This window comes from Apteryx mantelli, chromosome 4 (genome assembly GCF_036417845.1).
Source record: "Apteryx mantelli isolate bAptMan1 chromosome 4, bAptMan1.hap1, whole genome shotgun sequence".
In the NCBI taxonomy this organism is placed as follows: domain Eukaryota; kingdom Metazoa; phylum Chordata; class Aves; order Apterygiformes; family Apterygidae; genus Apteryx; species Apteryx mantelli.
This window is the reverse complement of record NC_089981.1, coordinates 67,043,991-67,068,753: the sequence shown is the minus strand read 5'-3', so window position 1 is coordinate 67,068,753 and position 24,763 is coordinate 67,043,991. Positions and strand designations below refer to the sequence as shown.

The window sequence follows — 24,763 nt, the reverse complement described above, 5'->3', positions numbered from 1 at the left end:
GCATTTTGGGAACTAGGAGGCACATGCTTTGGGTGACATCACTTATTTGTTTTGTCATATTGAACTTGTTTCATATTGTTGACTAGAAATTTTATATATTATATATAAATTTATATTTATATATGTGTATATACTTATATATGAATTTATATATCTATGTTCTCATACACATATGCTCTCTCTCTGTCTTTACACACATACTCATGCTCATTATAATACAATTTTAGCTTGCAAGGAGACTAGATCATTTTGTTATGTTCTCTGTTATGCCGCTCCAAGAATATAACCTCACTGCTTTTCTTACCTCATGGGAAGAAAAAAGCCTCAGGTTATAGGGTTTTCATCTTGCTTTCTGTGAAGACTCTTCCACAGTTTAAAAAAAACAAAAACAAAACAAAACACCCTACTTTCCTGAAAATATTATGCTATACATGGTAACTGTTTTTTTGGGTGTGTTAATTAAGTTAAACACATATTCCTTATCATATGTTATCTGCACGTTGGACCTTGCTTCTATAACACATTTACCTTATTTCTTGACAACGTTCTTAATTCAAATAACAGTACAAAGCCCATCTTTTCTCTCAGACTTTCACAGAAAGCCCTAACAACTCTATTCAGAAGTGGTAAATTTGCTTCTGTCCCCTTTCCCCAAATCCTTGTCACTCTCTCCTGAGTACAAGTTCAGTTCCAATAAGTCTTACTGATTTCTCCAGATCTAGTACATAGTGCTAGGGGTCAGCTGTGCGCATGGTCTCTGGGAACACAGTTGCAAACCATTTTCATTTGCTCTGGAATTAGTGACACACTAATATAAATATAGGAATTTAAATACAAAATAATGAATCTTAATTTGAAAATGTGAACATCAATATTGATAGTGTATAAATTACCCATGGTAAATTTTCTTATACATTACATGTTAGTCTTCATAGAATTAGCTGTGGAGATTCTAAGAGTTATGATATTTAGAAATTAGCAGCTAGATTATACACCTTATTTTAATAAGCAAGATATTTTTAAAGTATTGTTTATTCTACTTTTGGAATCATCCTACTAATGCCATGCTCATTCTAAGAATTTTTTTCCCCCTTTTTTAATTGAAGACATTTTTACGTGAATTGCTGTTCACTATCACCACCAATTTGAGACCTGTAAATATCATCTCTTTCATAGTCATGAGTTTGTTTTCTGTTGCAGAGTCTTTGAATAAATGTTTGAAAATAAGTGTCTGCAACAGCCAGTGCAATTTTGTGGAGGAACAAGTATTTCAAAATGAATATTTTTTAGATTTTTCATATAATATTTTTTTGTCTCAAGGCTTTTCATGTACCGACATAGTCTGTATCCCAGACCAGCTTACAAGAAAGATTAAAGACTATTTAGTGTGTATTAGGCTAGCTTTTCTGAGCAAAAATTTTGGTGATGTTCAGTAAACTTTCATTTATGTAGCATTGCACTTTGGGTCCCTAACTGACATCCATTGTGATGGGCACTGAAAAAACATATCTTAATAGACAACCTGAAGTTAAGGACTAAAGGACCTTATATTATTCTAATTTCACTGATGAGAAACGAAAACACAGATGAAATAAATCTTTAGGAAATCTGCAATGTAGATCTGGATTTTTTGATTTCCAGCTCTTAGATGTAAGACACAAGTCCCTTTTTTGGTAAAAAAAACAAAACAAAACAAAACTTTTTTGTTTTTAAAAAAATTATAACTAAAATTATTTTTGTCTTTTTGTTTGTATTTTTGTCTTGTTTTAAATTTTTTAAAACCTACTTCTTTGAAAGAGTCTGTAACGACGTGGTAAAACAAGTACATTTTTTCTTTCTCCGTCTGTTTTTACCATCAGTTTATGCAAAGGGAGTTTTATCATTTCATTTGGTCAATCTGTTTCAGGTTTCTCTTCTATCATACTTCTGAATAAAACTTTTTTTTTTTTTTTAATTGGGAAATGTGAGTCTACTCCAGAAAATCAGTAGAGAAACTTGCACAAGTGTGGTATATGAAATAATTGTTAATTTAGATTTTAAATTTATTTTACTTGTACTGTTTTCAGCTGCACTGTGCATGACATTCCAACATCAGCCAATTTTAGTGGCATCCATTCTTTACTGGCAAAATGTCAGCTTTTTTCTTTTTTTTTTTAAACAGTTGTATTTTAATCATGTGCTAGATTTCCATTACACTTGTTTGCATGCTCATTCTTATTTTTCCCTCTAGATATTTTCTTCTACATACTTTCTGAAACAGTCTTACTAGTTTTTTTGCACATTTTCAAAACCAATCAGTCTTTTCCAGACTATATTCTGTTTTTTTCACTTTCACTTGTAACAGGGGTTTTTCCGACAGTATTGTCTCACTCTTTCTGCCCATGGTTTAGAATTGCAATCAAAGGTGCAACTATTGTAAGTTGCTGATGAAAATTAACTTCACTTCCACCCAACAATCGTTTAGTGAATGAGTTTTAAACATTTCACTAGGGTAAATATTGCAAATGTGTGTTTTCTTCAAAAGATTATATGAGTTAACGTTAGCTATTTAGTAATTCAAGTGATGCTGGCCTTATACAAATATATTAATCAGTTCACACATTCAGTAACTTTTTAAGTTGTCTGAGACAATAACAACTCCAAAAGTCATTGTAACTCATTTTCACCTAATCTTAAAAAAAAGGAAAAAAAAGAAATTTACTTTTGCAGTGTCTCAAATGGCAAGAATGGTTTCTGGCTCCCAGTTTCTTCTATTGGTCTAAGAAAATTTTGTTGCAGCTATTATTTTCAAGACAGTGAAGGCAGATCAGAATTATCTAAATCTCTCTGGATTTTACTATGTTTTCCCCTTTCACTAGACTGTTAGCCTTTAGCAATGTACACAAACTGCCAGTCTCTTTTATTTCTTGCTGTCTGAGCTATTAAAGTTTTATTCAGTGATGCTAGCAAATGAATTCTGCCACTGCATGTCTAACAGTTTGTTTCTGGGATTTTTTTCCCTGTATAGAACCACTCAGTTAAACTCTTTTTGTTTGTTTTCTCCTATTCTGGAAAATGAGGTGATCAGCTCCTAAACTTCTTTGCAGAAGGAGAAACAGTCACACAAGTGTCCCCACAGTCACTGACATCTTTGTCAAAGAGGCTGGGGTTGTTACAGAGGTTAGAACTTCTGCCTAAATCATTATGGCAATCTGAAACAACCACAAACAAGAGGAAAACTAAATGCAGGTCTGTCGTGTACTATTCATCAGACATACTTTAGGCATGCTCATAGCTTTCAGAGTTCTCACAGAGGTTAAGTCCAGCTGAGGTATTATAAAAAACATTGTATAAAGATTACTTTTTTGTAATATGAAGGTTATAAGTCTTATGAGCCACATAAAATCAACATGAAAGAAGAGTATATGAGAACAGAAAGCAGGAAATGACACTTCAGTTAAAAAGGTTCCAATACCGGTCTGGAGAGTTAAAAGAAATCAGCATATCAAATGGCATTTTTGTAACTCAACTTCATATATTCTCACAAATATCTAGTGCCATGTGATGTAAATTCTGTATTTCATTATATTAATCAGTAAGGAAGAAAAAAGACAGTGAACCACAATTTTTTTTTGTGGGTCCACTACAATTCAAGGGTTACTTCGAGGGCTAATACTGAGGGTAGTGCTTCATAAAAGGAGAGGTTTGCCGGGTGGGCATTTTTTCAGTGCTTCTCTAGAATTCTATAGAAACAGCAAACAACCCACAATTGCAGAAATGAACCTGATTTGTTACAATCATTTTTACCTGTTAGGGATAGACCAAAAAAATTTTTACAATTCTTAACCTAATTCACCCAGAAAGGAAAAAAATCCAACATCCTTTCCCTTGCTTTAAAAAAGCTAATAGTTGAATAAGGTAAGAATTCCTGTAATGTGTTAATGGTCAGGTACTGTAATTGTGGGTTCACCTAAACATTTGAATATATAGTCTTTCAATTCCTTAAAATATCATGCCTAGTTAGGATGTGGTAATAGTGCCACAGTACAGTATCTTGATTTTACTAGCTTAATATTTTTCTTAAAATTACTAGTGGAGTTTAATAGAATGAATGTTAAAATGCATACATTTTGTAAATCCCTACTGTATACGCAGTGAAAGTATTTTCAGTTTGCCTGATTTTCTGGACAATGTAAGTTCTATATTTTTTATATTTGGTGATGGATTAAAACTGAAACAAACTTATTTTATTTGCTTTTTATTTTTGTCTAACATTGGACTTTGTTTTTTAATAACAAAATGACAGTCATTCTTCGGAGATATTTCTGGATAACAGAATAATGCTATGGAATTTACTTTTTAGTTTTGTAAAGAATTGCCTCAGAGGAAACTAAAACAGATACTAACATGGCATGAACTCCAAAACACGATAGGTTTACAGTCAAGGAGGAGAGTTCAAGAAACATCTTTTAAAATAAGTGTTCAGTAGTTAAAAAAAAAAAAAAAAACCCACACACAAATATGGGATATACAAGAATAAAATCAAGAATACGGAAAATCTAATAGTAGCAGTTGAAAAAATATTGTGGAGTAAATAAGTTTTTCAAATTCTTTCTTGACTGGTTTCCAGAGGTCCAGTCAAGTACTGCAGTCCCTATCCAGTGGGATTTGTACAAAATGCATATTACCAGCAAAAACAAAAATGAAGCCTTTTCATCTTTGTTCAACTTAAGTTCTATTTGTATTCCTTAATTTCTAACTGCATGTTCTGCTTTATTTGTAGGAGCGTATTATGGCCCTAGAAATGGTAAGTTTCTTGAATTCATTTTCATACCTATCACAATGAGATTGCTGCTAATTTTTCCAAATTATCAAATACATGTTATTTTTATGTATTTAAAAAAAAAGTTTCAGTTCTCTGTTTTTAACTTTCATTTTAATTTTAAGTAAAAAAAGATACATACGAAGTTACAAACTGCACTTTTCTCTGTAGGTTTTTGCTATGGTATTTGAGCACCAGTTATATAACATAGAGTGTAATGTAGCTTTCCTGTACAGCTTGGTCCTCATCCCAACTCTGGAAGAGAAATGTGGTAGAACTGAGCCATATAAAGGATGCTGTTTTTCTGCTGCTAACAGTTCAAATAAGTGAAGTCCATGTAGCAGATCTAATCCTTCCAGTGACAATTGTTTGCTTTTTGCATGTTTACACTGGAAGGTGTAGACAGAATCAGTTCATCTGCCCACATGAACACTGGAACTAAAAGCATGGAGGAATATGATTTTAAGATATTAAGTTGCCAGGACATAAACCTCAGTGCATGCATGTACCATGAATGAATGCAGCTGGGTTATCCAGATGTCTCAAGCTAGTAAGTCTGCATGGCACCCAGCTGACACTACTCTACCATGTGGGCTTCTTGGCTAGCCCTGGCATTTCTGCACCATGCTTTTCTTCTCTTATGTAGGCATGTGCATTGTGATACCGTACAATAGAATTTATCAGGCATTTAATTTCTTTTTATTGGAAATCTAGAAGATTGCATCTAAAGAAACTAGTACTGAGGCAATATCAAGGCTGCAAATTTAAACCCTTCAGATTTACTTGTGCAACATTATTTTGTCCTCCTTATCCTATGACAGTCTGTGCATCTATGAAGACAGCTTAACCTGCTTCAGGTTTCAAAAACATATTTAAAATATATTGAATATGTTAAAACAGCTTGCATCCACACATAAAAGGCCCTTTGTAAATCAGAGTGCAGTGCTGGAACTCCTTACCTGTAGGAATAGGGAGCTAGTGTTCAAATTCAGAGTCCTGGCACTTCGCATAGTGCTGTGTGAAGGCAAAATGTAGCCAAGACATTAGTCCTGCTTAGGAGCATCTCTTCATCATGGTTTGCTTACATGACGGTCAGTCAGGCATGTATCCACTGCCATCTGGCGTACTGTGTCCAATTTTGGGCTCCCCAATATAAGAGAGACATGGAGCTACTGGAGTGAGTCCAGTGGAGGACTACTAAGATGATGAGGGACTGGAGCATCTCTCTTATGAGGAAAGACTGAGAGAGCTGGGATTCTTCAGCCTGGAGAAGAGAAAACTGAGGGGGGATTTTATCAATGTGTATAAGTATCTGAAGGGAAGGTATAAAGAGGATGGGGCCAGGCTCTTCTCAGTGGTGCCCAGCGGTAGGACGAGAGGCAACGGGCACAAACTGAAACACAGGAAATTCTGTCTAAATATGAGGAAAAACTTCTTTACCGTGAGGGTGACTGAACACTGGACCCGGTTGCCTAGAGAGGTTGTGGAGTCTCCATCCTTGGAGATATTCAAAAGCCGTCTGGACACCATCCTGGGCAACCTGCTGTAGGTGACCCTGCTTGAGCATGGGGGTTGGACTAGATGATCTCCAGAGGTCCCTTCCAACCTCAACCATTCTGTGATTCTGTGATTCATTTCTCATGAACCATGAGTTAAACTGCTTTGTGCCTTCCCAGTTTTGGCACAGCCAGAGACTAATTTCATGCAAGTAGCACAATTTAATGCAAATTCAATCCATGTTCTGTGACAGTATTTCTATTTTTCTGAAGCTTTTCTTTAAAAAAAAAATACTTTCAATCTCTTCTTCTAGTTTAGAAAAAAACATGGGAAGACTTGTTACTAAATTTTGTCTAGATAGGGGAAGAGGAAGTAGATTATTATCAGTAAAATATCATTTTCTTTATTAATGCAAGTTGAGAGGTAACATCTGAATGCAAGTTTGTGGTGCTGAATCCAGCTTGAAATCAATCACTGCTTTCATTATTACTGACACAGGAAGATGTGTGATGTTAAGGCCTGAGATTGCGGGCAAGAAAAGTATGGTCATCAGTAAGGCTGTTGCTCCCAAAACAATATTTTTACTTTTGGCATAAAGTTCTTTTATGATGTTTGGCAAATCATTTAAACTGATATTTTCACAGGCAGTTAATAATTTTGTGTTCCTCTCTTTCTGGGTTACTGACTTTCTGACTCTTAAGGCCTGATTTTCAGAAATGCTAAGTTGTAGTAGTAGCTAAATTTGGTGTCAGTTCCACAATATATATATATTGCTAAATACATTCTAAAGTCAGATGTTAGAGAGCCGATAGTGCATACTGTAAAATCGTAATTTTTACCTTTTTATCTGTTTCAGTTCTCTGAGGATAGTAGCACTCTCTCTCCCCTTTCCCATAACAGAACTTAAAAAACACACACAGAGTAATATTTATGTCCCCTAAATGTGTCACAATGAGCTGTGGTAGAAAAGCCCTGGAGCAAAGGGATGATGAAGGCTTGTTGTTTAAGGGATAGATAAGAATCCTTCTATTTACAGTGTGTACACGTATATAGCTGTACATCTATGCAGCATTTATAGGAATGAGTACATAATAGTTAAATATATATATAGTTGTTATTATAATTATTTGTCATATTGTATAATTTTCTTACTGTCTGTTATCTGAGTGCTCATAGCAGTGCAGTCAAAAAGTACAACCTGAGTCACATAGCTTATGATTTGATTCAAGTGCAGAGAATGGAAATGGGATAGACACTTAAGAAATTAAATTCAAATTGAAACAAAATTCTTAGGGGAGAGATTCCTTAAATTGTGTAGAAAACATTTTCTTAGGAGAATTTTGAAGGAAAGGTAGCAGTTCACATGACTTGCAAAATACATAAAAGGGCAAGAGAGGGAAAAGACATGACACACACAAGCTAGGCAAAATGCATAGGAAAGCTTCAAATCTCCAGGGTTAAGTTTCTAAATTATTGGACCATTTGTTTGCTGGGTTAGGAAAGTCATCTGCATTTTCTTCCATAATATTCTCATTCTGCCTGAGACTGGGAAGAAATTGATCTGCATGAGAATATATGAAGTTTTGTGCAGGACTGTCTGAGATCACCAGAAGCCTCTTACAGTCACTTTTAAAATCATTTTTACTTTGCACGTTTGTTTGTTTGTTTTGTTTGGATCTTTTGCAAACGAAAGAAAACCATGTGCATCTAACAGTAAATGTAGTTCTTTAATCTTTAGCTCTGTTCTAAGCAATGACCTGAAAGCTGTGGCTTGATGTACATATTTTGAAATGTGTGTGTGGCAGCCCACTCTCCTTCCTTTCTCTAATATCTACCTCATTTCCACCTCCTGAAGTTTCCAGTAAAATTGTTGGTGTGGCCATGTGATGAACTCGGCAACTTGGGCAAAAAGAATTTGTGAAAGAAATGTAACAAGAGCCTAGGCAGATCCATTTCAGAGCTCTGGGTGAATAAACCTTCTCCCTATAGTAGGAGGCCTGAAAAAAACCCAGTCTTTTTAAACTCAGAAAAGCCAAGTTTGTTAGACTATAAGCTAGGATAATGAACTTTTTAAGCAGTTAAAGCTCCAAGTGAGTAGGTAAGATGGAACAGGAATAAAGAGAGGTCTCTGAGCAAATCTCTTTCTACCTACTATGTCTTTGCAGGGCAGGTCTTTGCTTCCAGGTTTAGATTAAACTAACTCAGTGATTTTGTGAGTTGCAGCAACCTCTTCTTCCCAGGTTCCGTTTTATACCTTAGAAGGTCCTTTGCATCATCTCTGAGGCCTGTCAGCTCCTTCTCTCAGCAGTTTGTTTGAGCTGGAAGCTACATCCCCTACCCATTACTTGTACTCTCTGCCATTCCAGCAGTTTCTTGAACCTTCTGTCCCTTCAGCAAACTCACTTGGTTCCCGAGGAAAGCGCAGTATTACCAGCTCCTTCAGGATGTTGCACCTGACCCAGCCTTAAGGAAACTCATGTGTGAGCTGAGAACAAATAGTATCTGTTATAAAAAGCTTTGGGGGGTTTTTTTGGTTGTTTTTCTTCAGTCCCATTCTACAGTCTGGTTTACTACATAGCTATGCAACTAGTTGTTCCAGCAGGGCACAGAAAGCAGGACAGGAGCAGAAGCTGTGAGAAGAGAAGGAAGAACAGGGGCTACTTAGGCAGACCCACTATTGGATGTGAAAGGGATAAAGGAACAAGGTGCATTCTTGTTGGTGGGTGTAATCATCCCTCAACTTCAGTACGTGAGAAGTGCCCATGGAGATGCCTCAGTAAGTACTACAGGCAAAACTGAAGTTTCAAGTACCCAAAGATTATCTCTGTGTTTTGTTTGGATTTTTTTTTTGTTTAATATTCTTTAATACACAGGATTTAGTTATTACATAGCTATTAAAAAGTATTTTTGCTGGTCACTTTAGTAATCAATTATGTAGCTTGATATTTTGCCAGAATTAATATGATTTATCTTCAAATAAAGTGTTTTAGTTCATTCTTGGGTGTACCTTAGTTCTTACAAAACTACAGGCTTTGGCCCTATGTTATTTCCAGACAAAGGTGCATGGTTTTTTGGGGGGAAAAAGTCTGTATTGTGTTCTTTGATGCAGCTACAATGGGAAGTACATCTAATTCTCATAAAGAGGTAAAGGTGCCTCTAGCAGGTGCAGACTTTGCTAATATGTGATGCTTGTGACTTCAACTGCAAGTTATATTCTTCTGCCTTAGTGGTACTGACTTAAAAGACAGGAAAGTTTTATTTAAATCAGTCATGCCAGTTATTCCACTGAAGTTATTCCAGTGAACGTGTGTTATATTTTCCTCAATAGGTGAGATTGCTTGCTGTTTTCAGCAGAGGACTCAGAAGTGAGGATACCACTTGCTCAGAATATTTGGGTCAGAGTTCTCAGGACATGATTCTGTTTTTTGTTATAATGTCATAAATTTAGGATAACTCTAGTTATTCTGTAACTGTTCTGTAAAGTAGCTCTTTTATATAAATTTCCTTTTTGGTATGATCATTTATGTGTTTTGTTGTAACTCTTACTTTATGTTCATGAAAGTAAGATTTTGAATACCAGTAATATAGATTTCTCTGTGCACATACACATAGCAATGTAAGAGCTATTGGTTTCTTATACTGTAGCAGTAGGCTAAAAGTTGCATCAGTTTTCTGATTAATCACCTGTTCTAGCACAAGAATTGGAAGGGTGACAATGTTCAATGCATTTTGCAGAGAGTATGTGCCTGCCTTACACTGTTCATTTTATGGTGCATGCAAGCTCTCCCTCTCTCTCTCTCCCTCTGTCTGCTTTCCATCAATAAGCAAATCTTGCAATTAGCTCTCATGACTTTCTTGGCTATCATACTTTGTAGCTATGAATGTTTAAGAAATCTTTAAGGGTTAACACTCTTTTTTCTCTTTGGTCTACTTCCGTGGTGTCTTGCCAGAACTGACATTACATCAAAGGCCTTCTAGTTTGGCTAGAATGCAGCCGTTCTTTGATCTTATAAAAATGACCGGGAGAGGAGCAGTGTTCTGAGATGCTCTGTCCTGCCTGCCTCACCCTTTCCTTTCCTTTCATCAGTGAGCTGGTGCGTCACTTCCTTTTGCTGGTGGTACAGTACTTTCCCAAGATTCATTAATTCCTTCCTCTACTCCCATGAAGTAGTGTAGTGTGTAGTAGTGCTCACAGCTGAGCGTTTCTTTTCTCCTGACATTTACCTTCCTCTCTCTTCCTCCTTGCTGCTGTCTACTCCTCCCACATAGCTATTGCTCTTGCTTGAATACCCTGCTTATCCATTCATCCTCTCTCCCCTAGAATTTGACATTTTACTTGTTCTTTTAGTTTTTTTGCTAATTTAGCCACCTTTAGTTTTCTTCCAACATTTTGCTATCCTTTTCTGTTAAAGAATAAGGTATTTTGCCATTATGAATATGATTTTTTTAACAATCACCTTCCTCACCCATTCACACTTATTTCTCATTTCCTGCCCAGTGGTTGAATTTAAAGTAGAAACCAAAAATACTAGCATAAATAGATTTATAAGATTGTTCACAACTTTTCTAATTTATAGATTCCAGTTAAGGCTGTATTTTTGCACAAACTCCACAAACTAAATAATATATGTATATATATATTTCTAATGTCACCTCTCTAATCCTCCTTCCCTCAAAACTGATAGACAGCATTAGTGTTTCCTCTTTATTAAAAATTTTCTTCATTATGTTGGAAAATTGAATTACTATATTAATGAGAAATTAGATAACTTATTGTTAGAAAAAGTAAACATCCTTGTGCTGAGACTTTGCATTCTAAATTTGCAGATAAATATAATTAAGGATAAATATTATCTTCTTGTGTATTTGTTAAAGAATGTTTAAATTATTGGCATAAGAAATTACTGCTGAACTGCTTGTGAGAGGCAGGTTAGGAAATGTAGGTGATGCTCTAAACTTTATTAAACTGGTCTTTGTTTAGAGTTCAGGGTGATAATTTCATATTCAGTTGTTGGTAAATAGCCATGGTGCATGTCTAACAGCCTGGCCGGATAATAACTTCATAGTTTCTCCCATAGTGATATCAGTATTATAATACAATCCCTAAGTAGAATGTTCCTTTTGATATTGTGAAGGTATGTCATGTTTTACAGGTTGCAAGTATTGAACCTCTCTGTCAGATTTTAATAAACTGAAATACTCCTGGTTTCCCACTGGTGAAAGTAAAAAATCTCAGTATAAATCTTTATTACAAGGGAATGCAATTTTTTTTAGATATCGTAAGTTATTTCTCTTAGTTTAGCTAGGAGTGCTGATACACAGTGGTCTTGACTGAAGACTTTTTTTGAACATAGTGTGTGTGTGTGTATGTATATATATGTATATGTGTGTGTGTGTGTGTATATATACATATATATGTATGTATGTACATATAAATGTAATTTTAAAAGAAGGCCCTGTGTGTTCCATCCACAGGATTCTCTTTAGGAATGTCATCCTTTCATCTCTGAAACATATGTCTATGAATTCTTCCATAGAATATAGGATGCTTGTAAGTTGATAAGTAATGCACAGATATATCTGGTATAGTATGCAGTTTTCCAGGTTACATACCACAAAACAAGTTAAAATTATGCTTGATAACAAACTAAAGCTTAAAATCTTTCTAATGTGCTGCTAGCTCCTTCATTATAGTCTTAAAAGTTTTATATTTAATCAAATCTACAGCCTTAGGAACACAGCTACACCGGTTGATGCCACCATAAGTTTTTCATTCTTTCATTATCATGCACCTTGTCATTAAAATGGGTAAATCCATAAGCCAGATTCCTGGGTTTTTTTCCTACTCTGACATCTTGGTTAAATCACTTCTCTTTGTATTCCGTTTTCTCTCGACTGTAAAAAGTGAACAACAGTATTTCTTCTTTCCTGTGAAGGGTCTGTTAATTAAATGTTTTTAAATGCTTTTTGAAAGGCTTGATGAAATACTGTTAACATACGAAACATTGATGTAGATTATATGCAATAATTTTTAGTCTGCAAAACTCCAGAAAGTTGAAGATAGCATTCATGAATGACACAGAACTCTTTATACCCTTAAGAATGTGTGCCCAATAACATTACGTTTCTTTACCCACTCTGCCTCCTGTGTTATACTTCTTTTAATTTCCAGTAATTATTTCCAAGATGTCTTTCTGTTTGATCAAAACTTTAGTAAATGATAAAGAATTGATTCCCAAACTAGGTCTATGGACCTCCAGTAGTCCTCAGAGCACTAGCTGATGATTCATGGAGAGCTGGATAGCCAAAAGACAGCACTGCCTCCTCCACATTTCCAGCTGCTAGTATGCATCAAACAACTAAAAATTCATGAAATACTTTCCTAATATTTTTTCCATGTAAACAATTTCTGTAGTTACCACAGGGATGTTATGTGCTCATGAATGAGAGAAGAGATTGTCCATGTCACTGCAAATGGGAAAGGAAGCATCCATGAAACTCTCTTAATTAAAATGTGGTCCACCCTATGCAAAAACATCTGGAGTCTAAATTAAAAGTTCAGTTATTTTGGCATTTGCATTCTTTCTCATTCAGATCCCCATGTTAACAAAGATCTGTTGTTTTTCATTACTATGAATTCAGTTTCAGCTTTAAAAACAATCTTAGTGGTTTAAAACTCAATGAAACAATGTAGTGTAATGAAACCCAGTTGAACTTCTATGTTGTGTAACTTAATAAATTTATGTATGTTGTCTATCTTTTTTTAAGGTAATGTGATTTCTTAATATGCTATAGTGTGCTGTAATGAAACCGTCAAAACAATTGTATAGTTGGAGTAATGGTATAATTGGAATATAATGATACGAAATATATATCTTATTTTCTCTTGAAGTTCACCATACACTTACGATATACTAGGTCATAGAATGTCCCAGCTATCATGAAATTTGGTATATGAGGATCAAGAAAATCTCAGGTGTCTTAAACAGAGCCACACCGTGTATAAAAGAATTTACCTAATGCAGTGTATTCTGCATCTATTGTGACGCCAAGATCACAGAATTTACAACATATCAGTCTAGTGCTGGAGATAGAAGCTGGAACTGCACAGATTTAGAGGTACTAAATTGGAAAGCAAAGGATGCCTTTAAAGCTGCTTAACTGCTGGATGCATCCTATTCTTGCTATTTAGGTATTCAACATGCGAAGTTCATTTAAAAAAAAAGTCATCGTAGGTCACCTTTAACATTACATCTTTCATCTGAATTGTAACTGCCTGCTGAAATGCATTGCTGTCAGTTTAAATTATAGTTGCATTTAATCTTTTTATGGGTATTCTTTGGGGATTAGCTAACTGGTACTTAAGTCAGCTCTAATTTTCAAAAATATCTGTACTATACAGATAGCCATTTGTTTTTACCTACCTCAGAAAAGAAAGGAGCACTGTACATGAAAGTCCGTAAAGTTTGGTTTCTGGTTTATGTTTATGTTTTCAATATATTGACTATAAAGCCAAACTTTATATACAAACCAGCTTTGATTTATTTGTGTATAGCACTGCAGCTTTGAGACTAAAAATAAAATGTGTGCCTGATTTTGTTTTAGATCTGTCCCTTGAGACAGTGTGAAACTGTCTATCACAAAGAATACATCAATATAGAAGGATTAACTGTTCGCATGCACTTTAAACATCAAAGTGTTTGTATGAAGTCATGGAAAATGAGTAATTTGTTTTATCATTCTCTGTGAGAACATAGAACGCCCCTTTTCAAAGTAAATAATCTTTATTTTAAAAACAGAAAGATTAATAGCACTCTATGGAAGAGTCTGCTGTTAAATAAAATACCATGAATACAGCCTCAGTCAGTATAGTTGGTGTTCCTTCCTCTTATCAGTACCATCAGTGAATTATATCAGTACCTTCTGTTCCCTGTTAAATAATGAACAGACAGATGCGATTGCTCTCTTTAGGATTATTTGTATGCCTTATGGCGTATAGCTTTCCAGTTTCTGGGAAAAAAAGTTAACAGTACTTAATTGCCCTCTACATCAGGTGTTCACAACATCCTTTTTTGCATTTTATCTGAATGGCTAAATCCATCTCTTCTAATAGAATAGAGTGTAGTCATTAATGCTACTAGTGTGGCATTTGATCTGTGTTGAGGGGGTTGCTGTGCATTTCATTAAATTATTAACAAACCAATTCTGTGAGCCAGCTAAAAGCTTTTTCATCATCTTTCTCTCCCGTTCCTCAACTTTTTTTTTGTTCTATTCTTTTTTATTGAAGTTCCCCTAACAAACCTTTTCTTTTTTTGTTTTTCATTTGCGCATCACAAATCATTCTTTTCAATGGTTTTATGAAACAGGGACACATTTTTGTCCCTGAAAATGTTAGTATATGAGTCATCCTTTTCAAATCACTTCAAAATTTGCTCAGAAGACTGTGAGAATTTTAGCATATAAAAGCAGCTATACTGGGCAAGACAAAAGGTCAGTCTAGCCCAGCGAGACTTCGCAACAATATCCAGAAATAAATGCTTAAGGAAGAGTGTATGAACAGGACAGGCACATATTTTTTCTCTCTCTCATTCATTCAGTCAGATTCCAGCCATTCAAAGCTCAGAGTTATCCTGACCTAGATGTGGTTTCTATGAATTTGGAGTTCTTTTATGGTATTTCTCTTTCATGAACTTGCCCAGTTTCTTAAAACCTTTTCAACTTTTCCATCTTTATGCAACTTCTGATTTTATGCACATTGGTCATTTCTCCCCTCAGTCTGTCTTCTGTCTTCCTGGCTGAAGAGTTCTAGTCTATGGAGTCATTCTATTTAATCATTCTTCATATGGGAAGTATTCCATGCCTTTGATCATTCTTGTTGCTCTTCTCTGAACCTTACTTATGTCTACCTATTTCTGTTCTGAGATGGGGATCCAGAACTGCACTCAGTAGTCAAGATGCAAGCACACTGTGGATTCATACTTGGGAATAATTATGTTCTCTGGCTGTTTATTCCTTTCCTAATGATGTCCAAAGTTGATTTTTGCTTTTTTGATTGTTACTGAGCCCTGAGTTAGCATTAAATTGAGTATTAGTAAGCATCAAAGTAAGGATTAAATCTTAGGAATCTTATAAGGTTGTTCTACAGATCTTCATGGCTGACCCTCATCTTTACTACCCTGAATGTCTTACTAGCAGCCGCAGCAGCAAATGTTGCAATGACCTACCTCACTGTGCTTTCTAGGTCTTTTATCTAGGTATTCAATAGCAGAGATTCTGGTGGAACCAGGTCACCTGGTGATCACTCCACATCGTGAAATCTGATCATTTACTTCTGCAGTCTGCTTGCCATCTTTTAACTGACTTTCAAACTAGGAAAAGATATTCCCACGTAGCTCATGGCTACTTAGTTTTCTTAGTAGCCTTTGATGAGGAAAATGATCAAAAACCTTTCAGAAGTCCAAGTAGCCTGTATCAGTCAGGTATCCCTTATCCACTGGATTCTTGATGAGATCCAAAAACCAAGGACTGAGTTATGAACATGACCTGTGGGTTGGTCTTCTGCTTTCAAGATTACATTTAATAATGTAGCAATAGCTTAAAATGATTAATGAAATCAAGCTGAGGCACAGCTTCTTTTTATTATTATTTTTTTTCCACAAAAAGCATGTGGAGTAGAGGGGATATATTTAAGAGACTTTTGGGGAGAACAAATGATGAGCATCTTCCTTAACTCTATTTACAGACAGTGTTGATGAGAGCTTTTCTTGGCATTGGTATTTAGAGAAAGAATTGGAAAAGAGGATGGCTTAAGGCATGGGCACATGCTTAGGGGCTGAGCTGCTGTTATGATGAGAACAGATTGCAGATTTCATTTATAAAAAAGCAAAAATTTTCATAGTTGTAAAAAAATTACTATGAACTAAGTATACATGTTGAGGAACCCCTACATTAAATGTTTCCTGTGTCCCAGACAAATTTATTTCAACTCTGTATGACATGCCAAATGTATATTGTCCTGCAATTGAGAAGTGCAATGCCTTAGCAGAATAGATTAGGTAGTATATACCATAAGCTCAAAATATTTATGATTTTGCTGGTGGACCAAGAAAAGAGATGGGGTTGGGTTATTCGTTTCTTGTGGGGAAAGAGGAGTTTGTTGTGCTTGTGTGTTTGTGTGGGAGAGGAGAAGGTTGGTTGTTTCTTGGAGGGGAGGAGGAGTTGTTGTGCTGCTCAAGGTCAATAACTTTGTGGTAAGTGTCCCTGTGTAAATTTAGGAAGACTGCTGAACATTAGGATTCAATATTTTGATTCACATATAATTCAATCTTCTCTTCATGAGAGTGGATAGAGATTTGGTTGTAGAGAATCTGTTGTCTGTTATATATTCCTCAGCCTTACAAACACACATGCAGACCAGTACCACATGGTACTCTGGGAAGAAGCAGCAAGCATTGTAACTCATCATAAATTCATGGAGTCATCAAGGCTTTGATGAATGTAAGGCCACTGTAAATGAAGCATGAAATATGAATGAATACCACTTTACAGTGGTAAAAGTGAAATGGTGGATGCTTATAAGGGGGAAATATTAGAGATTGACAGATGCCTCTAGACAATTTTAATTTGAAGTGGAGAGATATCGTAAGCATTTGAAAAAAAAATTAGGAATTTTTTATGTATAAAAACAGTTCTACATTACTGTATGTGAAAATCACTTTGAACAGTATGTGTAGGCCTCCTACCTGATCGCACCCTGAAAATATGAAGAATCTGTTGTATATATTCATTAGTAATATGTATCTTCAAATTCTATAATTCTTTTCTGGTAAAGAGCCAGATATGTTACAGAAAAAATAATTTTTTCTTCTTAAGAAATTATTCAATTATGAATTTTGTAAATCAAAAAAAATCATTACAAACGCATTTATACATTAAAATACAGGACTACTTACAAAGATAGAAAAAAAATTTTAATTTTGGTCCAGACATGGCTAGCCAAGTACAAAATCTATTTACCCACATTGTCTCATGCAGCTGATGAGAAAGAAGAAAGTATAATTTTACTTCCTGTAAAAAGTAATTACCTGTATTAATTCTGACTTCGAATTTTGAAAAACTGATTCTAACTGGCCCTACTTTATTCACAGGGAAACAGCACAAGTATGCACCTTCCTGTCCTTCCAAGATTTTTTCAGGATTTGTTATGGTCAGTTGTCAACCTTGCAGTTAAGCACTTTTTTCATATTGGGTGTCCTCTGTGCTGCCCATTTTGGAAAGAGGCTCACTTATCTTCCGGCAGTTTTCCCCAGTCTTATATAATTCCCATACAATTTTTAAAATTAAACTGCTTAAATCTAGCAAAATTAATACTTGAACACCTTAGCTTTTCTTTTAATTTTATTTTAGGTTTATACCTAGATTATCTCCACCTTGTTTTCCTTTCTCATTTTTATTTTTGGCTAAAAAATCTTTGTTTTACCCTACTTTACTTTTGACAGTTCTTCCTGTGCTTCTTGATTTCTAAAATATCCTTCTTTGCTGATCATTCCTTTTACCCCATTGTGTAGGCTCTCTACTTACTCTTCTTATTCTTCTTGAAGTAGTAATTCATCCAACCCTCTCCTAGAATTATTTCCTCTACCCTGTGATTATAGAGTTCTCACTGTTCTAGCTCTTCTGACTTGAATGTATTCTTGTTCTCTTCCACCCTGTGTGAAGAGTAGCAGTTATCCTAGAAGAAAGGACAATATTCAGGACTTATCTTCTTCCTAAGTACAATAACCACTCTAGAGTCGTGTGTGTTTGTATATTTCTTGTTTTTGCTCCTAATGAGTCTTGCGTTCCTACTGCAGGTTTGAACAGCGGGATGAGAAAGTCCTTTCTTAGCTAAGCATACAGTCTAAGGACAAAACCTGTTTCCTACAAGATAAGAGATATGGTTTGAAGCCCATCAGTCTCAGAAGGAAAAAGAGTGCAAATATCCAGGAGACTGTTTTACAGAAGTAGGTTGTAATATATCACCATCTTAACTGCCAGTACCATTTTTTCTAGTTAAATTAAATAAGTACAGAAAAAGAAAAATCACTGTCTCATGCCCACTAGCTAATTCAGTTTATTGGGACTAAATAAGGCTCATAGGTCCAATCTTGTGAGATACAAATGAATCCCAATGTTTGAGACTTGACCTGCATTTATTATGGAAAACATGTTTATTACAATCTGAAAAACTGAATGTTAGGAACTGTTAGGAAAGAAGCAGGCAATAAGAGAGACAACATTATTGCTTCCAGATTGATGGCGTATCTGCACTTAGATTACTCTGTTCAGTTCTGATTCTCTGTTCCTCACTCTTCCTCTTCATGTTCAAAAAGATATAGTAGAACTAGAGAAGGTCCACAAGACTTAAGAATGATCAAAGGCATGAAATTTCCTCTATGTGAGGAGCACCTAAGTAGACTGTTCAGCCTGGAAAGGATTATGAGTGGGGAAAATGTGAAAAGTCTGTAAAATGATCAGTGGCATAAAGAAGATCAATAGGGATTGGTTGTTCACTATCTCTTGCAGTATGAGAATGAAAGAGCTGCCAAATGGTGGGTTCAAAACAAAAGATCTCACAAAAGTTCTTCACATATTGCATTATAGTTCTATGAAATATTATTTAAGTTCTTTGGAGCAATGGCTTGCTTAGATTGGTGTGCTTGTGACTGCTTGTTTATGTACTTAAAAAGACATAGTTAAAAAAGGTCTGTGGTCACTAGGTAGTCATGGTCACAATATAAATATTAATACTAACAATATTCTTAATACCTAATATAGTATGCTTTTGTATATTAGTATTAACAATTTATATTACGTCTATCAATATGCATTGTGTTAATAATTTATTAGCAGTAATATTAATGAAAATATTGATATTAACAATGTTAATGTAGTTTCCGAACTTGCCTGCTCACAAGTGTTCATTTCATTGCTTTTCTCTCATTTCAGTTTTTTTAAATTAATTGTTATGTGATTGAGTCTTAAGTAATAAATATACCTAAGAACCCTGCTTTTACAGAATAATATTCTTCTCTAAAAATTAGCTTACACAGATATAAATATTTTTTGTAACAGTGAAAGCTATAGAGAGTTTCTAAAGTATCTATGACAAAGTATTTTTGTTGTTTGTTAGTACTGCTGATGTTTAATGGGTTGTTATACCCAGCATAGTACATTCATACAGTCTTGCATCATCGTATGGCTCTTGAAGATTGCCATGCAGATTTAAGTGATAAGGAACACAGCTTTTTGGGGTAGACTGTACCTGTGCTCAGAGGTCTGCGCTGATTTTGCTTATCCTGGTATAATTCAAAGTGTTACTCTTTTCAAGTCTGAAGCCTAGGATCTAAACAAGGTGTTTTTCCTCTTGGTTTGATGATTGGGACGTTCCAAGACTAGCAACAAAGCTTTTGTAGTTAAGGGCAAGTTAACCTAGCTTGCACAGACTTTAGAGCATAACTATTTTTGACTTTAGGATTGATTAATTTTGTCTGGTGAATAAATTTTTGTTTTAAAGTCCCCAGGCAGTAATACGGTTGATGAAGCCAGATATGGGTAGATAACCATACCAGGTTAACAGAACCTTATCCAAAGAAGTGTAATTTATAGAATCCTGGAGGAAATATAGCCTATTGTTAATAAAGTACAAACAGTATTGTTTCTACCTGCTTTTCAGCAAATAATAAAAGGGCAGCCTTTGAGAAGCTCCCGAGAAATCTGACTAATGTGTTGTGAATACTCTTTATTTATAAACAACCAACTCTGCCTGTGCACAGGAACCAAAACATGCTGCTCATTTTTTTCCAGTTCTTTGCATCTTGCTGCTGGCTGGATTTTTGAGTCCTGGTGTGAAGGTGAAATGCCCATATTTTGTTACTGAGTCCAAGCCCAACTCTCTCTAAAGTGATAATTCATCTTTCAGCAGTACATAATATCAGTCTAAACTGAAAATACAAAATTTGAGTTTTGTGTACTTAGCTAAGTAATAACTGTGTATCTTTCTATTTACAAAAAATGGCTTTGGTTTTACTATGTGCTTAACTACAAAGGTATAAACATTGTGCGTGCAGATTTATATTTTTGCTATAGACACTTTGCTTGCTGAAGTGCAATACAAGAAAATCTGATTCATGGAGACTCAGATTAAGGAAATGTGCTGTGATTTTATTTTTGTCCTTATTTTTCTGTTAACAGCCAATGTCTTGACCTGTTACCTGTTTACAGGTAACCAATGTGTTACCTTTTCCCATCAATGTAATGCTTTTTTAGTGTTTGAATTAAATGAAAGGCTGAAAGCTTTGATTAATTCTTTGTATTGTATCCTGTGTTCCGTTCTTTAGAGTACTCGAGTAGCTTTAGACCACCTGGAGTCTGTTCCTGAGAAACTGAGCCTGTTAGAAGATTTCAAAGATTTTGGAGTAAGAAAGATGTGACTTGACTCTTTCAGTAGTTCTAAATTATTTAGGTCAATTAATGTCCTCCCAATATGTATATAGAGATCCTCTAATAACATGCATAAAATTAAATAGGTACATATTAAATAGACAGAAATGTACAGTAATCCATTTTTATCATATATGGTTTTGTTGAGGTCATTAATTTGTTCCTAATTAGTAACCTAAGACTGCTGAGGTGTTTATAATGTAAGCAAATATTGATAACTGATTATAATAGCTAAAGTCCTAATGATTGGCTCAGAATATTTGTGTTAAGCGCTGAATTCTGGTATTAGTTGTTAATAATTAAAAATACTGTGATAAAAATATTATCCCAATTATTTAAATATTTTAAGTAATAAGTGAAAATAGTTGAGCTTTACATCTTCACAGGCTTTTTTTCTTAACATAATGCCAGCAATTGTCACTTCTTGGTCTCAGTATCACTATCAAATCAAGATATGTTTGTTCTGACACAGCGGGACACAGGGATACTGTCAGGAATGATAAATCCTAAATTGAATCTTGTATGGCTAAATGGCTAGACCACTGTATTATCATTACTTTCCACGCATGAAGTTAGTGGCTTACTAAAAGAGAATTTGTATCCTTATAGCACAATATAAATTTTAAATCAGAATCAAATCACAGATCAACAAATGTGCAGTGATTACTATTTTATCTTCTAAAAAAAATTTCTCATTCTGAGGTGTTCACAAGCATTTTGAAATGTATTTGTTTGGAACACCATGTATTCTAATTGTTTTTGCACAAGCTCATGGGTTAAGACACACTGGAACATAGTCAGACTTCATTTTATGCTGTTTTCTTTCTGTTGTATCAGTAAAGTTAGGAAATAAATTACTGATTGCAATGTTTTTAATAAAGCAAAATATTGGTGAAATGTATAGCTTCAATTTCACATTCCAGGTATCCTCAGAAGAGCTTTTTTTTTTTTGACAGAGGTTGAGGTTTGCCTTTTATTGTCTGACAATTATGCCACTCCTTTGATTTGGGTTCTAGTTTGTACATTGCTAAAGGCTGTGCAAAAGCAGGCAAACAGAAGCTTAAATGTGGGGTTTCTACAATCTCCTTCTCACTCTCTTGCTTAAAGCTACTATGCAATGACATTGTCATTTTCTGATTTGCTAGGTCGTCTATCTGTGACTTAGCCAGTATTAGTGAGATTGGAATCCAGATTCTTTGTTTTAATTTGAGCTCTGTCCCTCTCTCTCACTTACAGTTTTTTAAAGACTATTTCTTAAGATGAGTCCCTGCCAACAACTGTATATTATTTAATAAAAAATTTATTTCTCATTTATGTATTTATTATTCAAGAGAGCTAACCTTTATACCTCAGCTGTGAGAATGATGTCAATTTGAAGTTCCATCAATCTTCTATTTGAAATAATCCATTAGAATATTTTTCTTATACAACGAAAAAGTATTATAGACCTTGCTAAATATGTGTACAGCAAAGTCCTATGGTATTATGATAGGTTTCTAACATATTTCAGTCTCAAGTGGTATGCATGAATGAAGTCTTTCAAAACTATCTGTTGCTTTCCAATGCTAGTGAGTTATTCCCTCAATACTATTTATAGGAAGGGAGAAGGAAAGAGAAAGTAATTCTTTGTTTGATAGTTGTTCACAAGTTGTGTGGTAGTTGTATTCATTCAAGTGAATCTGAGAAGTATTATATTTTTGTATTTGAAGATACTGTTCAGTCCATATGCCTAGAACACTGTTCTTTCTTCAAGCACTTTTTCTAAAGAGTTGTAAGTAATTTTTCCCCATTACAGAATTCCTTTGTTAGAAGCTATGATATAATTGCATTTTGGAAAGAGTTACAAGAAATCATTAATCTAGTTATGAATCAGACTGTTCACATTTTAACCTGTTTTCATTCTAACATTACTGTTCTGTACAGAACATCATGCTTTCATATGGCCCCTGTATTTCTACCCCTGAAAGTTAGTAATTAATTCATCCTTGGTGTATTGAAAATTCTTGGTGATACCTGTATTTACAATAGCCAACCAGCATTTATTAACTGCTTTTCACCTTACAAAATCATTTAGACCTTTCAATGCATTTCCAGGAGTCACATTGCCGCAGGGAGATGATAGAAGAACGGTGTATGAAATATAAAGATATAGTGAGTTCCCTACAGCAGCAACTGGAAGATTCAAAAAAAAGAGTCCAACAGTTCAAGGTATATGTGTATACTCCAGGTTTTTTTTTTCCTGGTTACTTTCAATCATCATCAGCAACTTATTTAATCAATATTACCTCAGCGCACAAATATAGACTAAAATCATACACCAATGTTCATGATTCTCTGTCTTAGGCTGGCACATTTGCATGTAGCTTCTATGGCTGGTGTAAAATTGGTGACAGAAATTTGTTTCCCTTAAAAAGTGCTGTGAAAGATTTCCAAAATCTTAAAAATTTCCTGGAAAAGCAATACTGTGTCTTACTACTCTCAAATGTTTACTTGTGCCCCTGCTTGTCAAATTACTGTTTAAAAAGACTATGGATTTGTTTGTTCACTTTTTTCTGTGTCCTTTCATGTAGAATATAAATATATAAAGAAATATATATAAAGAAATGTTAATTTGTCTTGTATAGGGATTTTTTTAGTAGTTGATCTTTGCATTCTGTACAAAAGATACTGTACCATGTCCATTTCACAATAGAGGAAATTCAGGCAAACAGATGTGAAATGATTTGCTAAAGGTTGCTCAGCTGACCAGCAGCAGAGGGACTACAATGATTTCTTGTGGTACAGAACCAGGGAGTGACTGAAATAAAAGATCAGAATCATGCCAGTATTTCTTTTGACCATCACAAGCAAAACAAGATTCATTGGCAATGTCTGTTCAGCTGTGTCTGTAAGCGGTTGAGCTCAAAATCTGGGATCAGGAACCATGTATCAAATAAGTTTAAACTGTTTGTGTTCCCCACCTCCTCCATAGCAGTCATCCCCCTGTAAAATGTTGCTGTATTTACCGGTGGGGCTTTTAAAAAGTAGAAAAGATAAAATAAAGACAGACAGCTTTAATTTAGTAAGTTGTTGGTGTAAGAAGATACTAAGCTATTTCAGATACCCCTGTTGTTCTCCTGTAAGAAAGGATTGAAAGGAAGAAACAAGGCAGATTCGGTCTTTTGCTAGAGATAATTTTCAATTTTTCAAATTTCTCATGCCTTCACACAAGAGTTACTAATTCAATAGCTGTTGAAATCTGGAAAACATTGAAAAGCTAAGTGGAAGAAAACTGCATTCAGCTGACAGTGTAATGTAATATTGCCCTAAGCTGACTGAGCACACTGAACTTGCATGATATGAGTTCTGTATTAAGAATCCAGAATAAGGCTGATTCCAGAACAATATTTTATCTCTCTTTAGACCACAGGGAGCATTTAATGGCTTCCTTTTAGACAGGCCTAATTGGATTTTGCATGACATACAGTACTCTTTCCTGTCACAGCTGTTACAAATAGAACAGAATGTTCGAAAACAAGTAACAGACGGATGCTAATCTGATTTCACTGATCAGGTCGGCTTAGTCTAAGAAATCCGTTTTTAATGCTTGCCTTTCTTACCCTCTTCTGGAACTGTCTTATCTAACTCAAATACATTGTGGGTTTTTTTTGTTTTTTTTTTTTAGTTTTTACTATTTGTCAATAGTTAGTCTATAAACTTAAATGGTGGAACAGTGTATTCTTGAGGACATCTTTTTTTTTGATAGTTTCAATTCACAATTTATATACAATATAGTGCTTTTGCTATATACATTAGACAGATATTTGGTAGACGATAAGATAATGCATGTTGTAAAAGAGGAGTTCTTGTAAAAAGCTTTACATTAACCATTTTACATACAATCACTTACAGAATTAATCTATCTCCTCTGTTATGATCATCTTCCCTACCCTCTGTAGCAACACACTTCTTTCAGCTTGCTTGCTGACATTCATCACAGACACT

The 24,763-nt window shown here is 34.8% G+C and overlaps 1 protein-coding gene across 1 annotated transcript in view; it reads left to right on the top strand.

The window, feature by feature from the left end:
* The window catches only part of CEP128 (centrosomal protein 128), a 142,749-nt gene that overhangs the window by 110,498 nt on the left and 7,488 nt on the right, over positions 1–24,763 (top strand). The window contains exons 20-21 of the mRNA XM_067296884.1: positions 4,763–4,786; positions 22,874–22,987. Of these exons, the coding sequence (XP_067152985.1) occupies positions 4,763–4,786; positions 22,874–22,987 (138 nt within the window). The remainder of the gene's footprint in view (positions 1–4,762; positions 4,787–22,873; positions 22,988–24,763) is intronic.